At 42.2% G+C, this 2,251-nt stretch overlaps 1 protein-coding gene across 1 annotated transcript; it reads left to right on the forward strand.

The window, feature by feature from the left end:
- Window positions 1-941: 941 nt before the first annotated feature.
- Window positions 942-1,834, forward strand: LOC132175866 (auxin-responsive protein SAUR71). Its single transcript, XM_059587944.2, has one exon. It carries the CDS (start codon window positions 997-999, stop codon window positions 1,399-1,401), a length of 405 nt encoding a protein of 134 aa, XP_059443927.1. The 5' UTR covers window positions 942-996; the 3' UTR covers window positions 1,402-1,834.
- The last annotated feature ends 417 nt before the right edge of the window (window positions 1,835-2,251 follow it).

Genomic DNA, 2,251 nt, shown 5'->3' on the forward strand with positions numbered 1-2,251 from the left:
AATAAGTGCCATAATCCTTAGCCCTAAAAAGCGGAACATGAATATCACCTCCTTTTTATCCTTGTATAAAAAAGGAGAATCCCATGCTCACCCTCCTCCAAATGCGCGTGAGTCACACACGCCTTCGCATAAAATCTTTTATATTTAAGTTGAACAGTGCAAAGACAAAGAAGAAATGGAATGTGGGGATTCGGCGCTGAGAAGAGCGTGAAGGGGCGTAAAAGTAAATCTAAAAGTGACACATGGAAAGAGAAGTAAAAGACAAGGCGTTAAAGCCATAAAGGGGACACTCAGACTCACGGAACTGTACCGCAACGGACCACGGAAAATTGACCCGTCTACTCCGGTAATTGCGCTCCCTAGTCCCTACTATTTTTTATTTTTTATTTTTAACTTCACTTTTAGACCCTGATTTATCCTGCATTTTGAAAAGATACATAAATTTTTAAAATTTTCAATTTAACTATTTAAAATTTTAATTTAAAATGATCTTCTCAAAATACTTGATAATTTTTTTTATATATATAAATAAAGAACTATAAAGGAAAAAAAAAAATTTTAGAAAATAATTTTTTTGATAAAAAATTATTTTGAGTTGACATAAAAATAAAAATAATTTAAAGTGTTTTATTAATATTCTCCATTTTCTTTTTGCTTGAATTGATGCAAAAGCCGCCCATGGCCATGGTAGGAGCTTCCTCACATAGTCAGATTTACTCTCTTTAAAAAAAATAAAAATAAAAAGTAAATAATAAAAAAAAAATGAATAAAAAAAAAAAATCTCTCCCCACTAATTGTACCTGCCAAGTACGCCTACCTGTACCTCCCAACAATTCTCTCATCATCACCTTTCCATGTCTACCCCCTTCCTTTTTATTCCCTTTCTTACCCTTTATATATTCCCTCTTCACCCCCTCACACCCTCCACGCTCTCTGTTTCTCATTTTGTCTCTTCAAATTTCCCATTTTTGCTCTCTTTCTTCCAGACTTGAAAGCATGAAACAGCTGATCCGCCGGCTCTCCCGAGTGGCCGACTCGTCCCAGTACTGCCTCCTGCGCCACGGCTCGCGCCAGCCGCGGCGAGCGGAGTCCTTCCGAGCCAAGCTACGGCGCTCCTCGTCCAATTCCCCCGTGGTCCCCGAGGGCCACGTTCCCGTCTACGTGGGCGACGAGATGGAGCGGTTCGTGGTGTCGGCCGAGCTCCTCAACCACCCGATCTTCGTGAAGCTGCTCAACAAGTCGGCCCAGGAGTACGGCTACGAGCAGCAGGGCGTGCTCCGCATCCCCTGCCACGTGTTAGTCTTCGAGCGCGTCCTCGAGGCCCTCCGCCTCGGCCACGACCACTCGCGTGACCTCCACGACCTCCTCAATTCCTTGCCCTCCTCCGACGACTTCTTCTGAAGGATTTCGCTCTCTCTTTTTTTTTTCTTCTTTCACTTCTCAAAGACTGTCAGTGAGCTTAGGTGAGAGAAAGAGATAGTCAGATAGAACTCACAAGGTAATCCAGGGAGATCGCTCCGGGTTTTTTTTTTTTTTTTTTCTTCCCTTTTTGTAAATATATTTGCGATCTTCGTCTTTGGAAAGAAAGAGATAGGGTTTTGTTTCTTGCGCTTTGGATGTAAAGAGGAAAAGATTATCGATCTGTAGCTGTAAGCAATGCAATACTTGTTCTTTGTTGATTGTTTTCGCTCCAGTTTTGGATTTATTTACTTGATTCTATATGTGGGTGGTTTGTGTTTGTTTCCCTGGATAATGATGGGAAAAGGAAAGAAAAGAAAGGAAAGATCTGGGGACTAAAGATGTTTAATTTGTTGCCGAGTAAAAACAAAAAAGAAGAGAGAATTTTCCCGAGTTGTACTGAGTGACTTGTTTGGATTTTGAATAAAATCTATAGAATTCATTCAATGTTGGGTCTTTTTTGTTTTGTTGCTTTTTCTCGCTTTATTTTCTCGACACCCAAACAAGCAGAGGCCCTGAGTTGTCTGATGCCTTCCCGGCAACTAAATTAGGGGATTTGAATGAGTTCTCACGAAGGCGGTGAAAATTACGGAAATGGTCAGGTCCCAGCTGGGGCCGCTCCACTGAGCCGGGTTTGTAACCATCTAACGTCCGGCGTAACTAATCTGCGGGTGTGTCGGCGCTGTCGGGTAGAGGTTGAGCTCCCCTTTTGAAGGACGGACAGGTACAGCACTGTAATTTTCCGTGATATGCGGTGGCTAATTCATGCTCCTAATGATTCGTTGTGGGGGTA

This window comes from Corylus avellana, chromosome 3 (genome assembly GCF_965113065.1).
Source record: "Corylus avellana chromosome 3, dhCorAvel1.hap1.2, whole genome shotgun sequence".
NCBI lineage: Eukaryota > Viridiplantae > Streptophyta > Magnoliopsida > Fagales > Betulaceae > Corylus > Corylus avellana.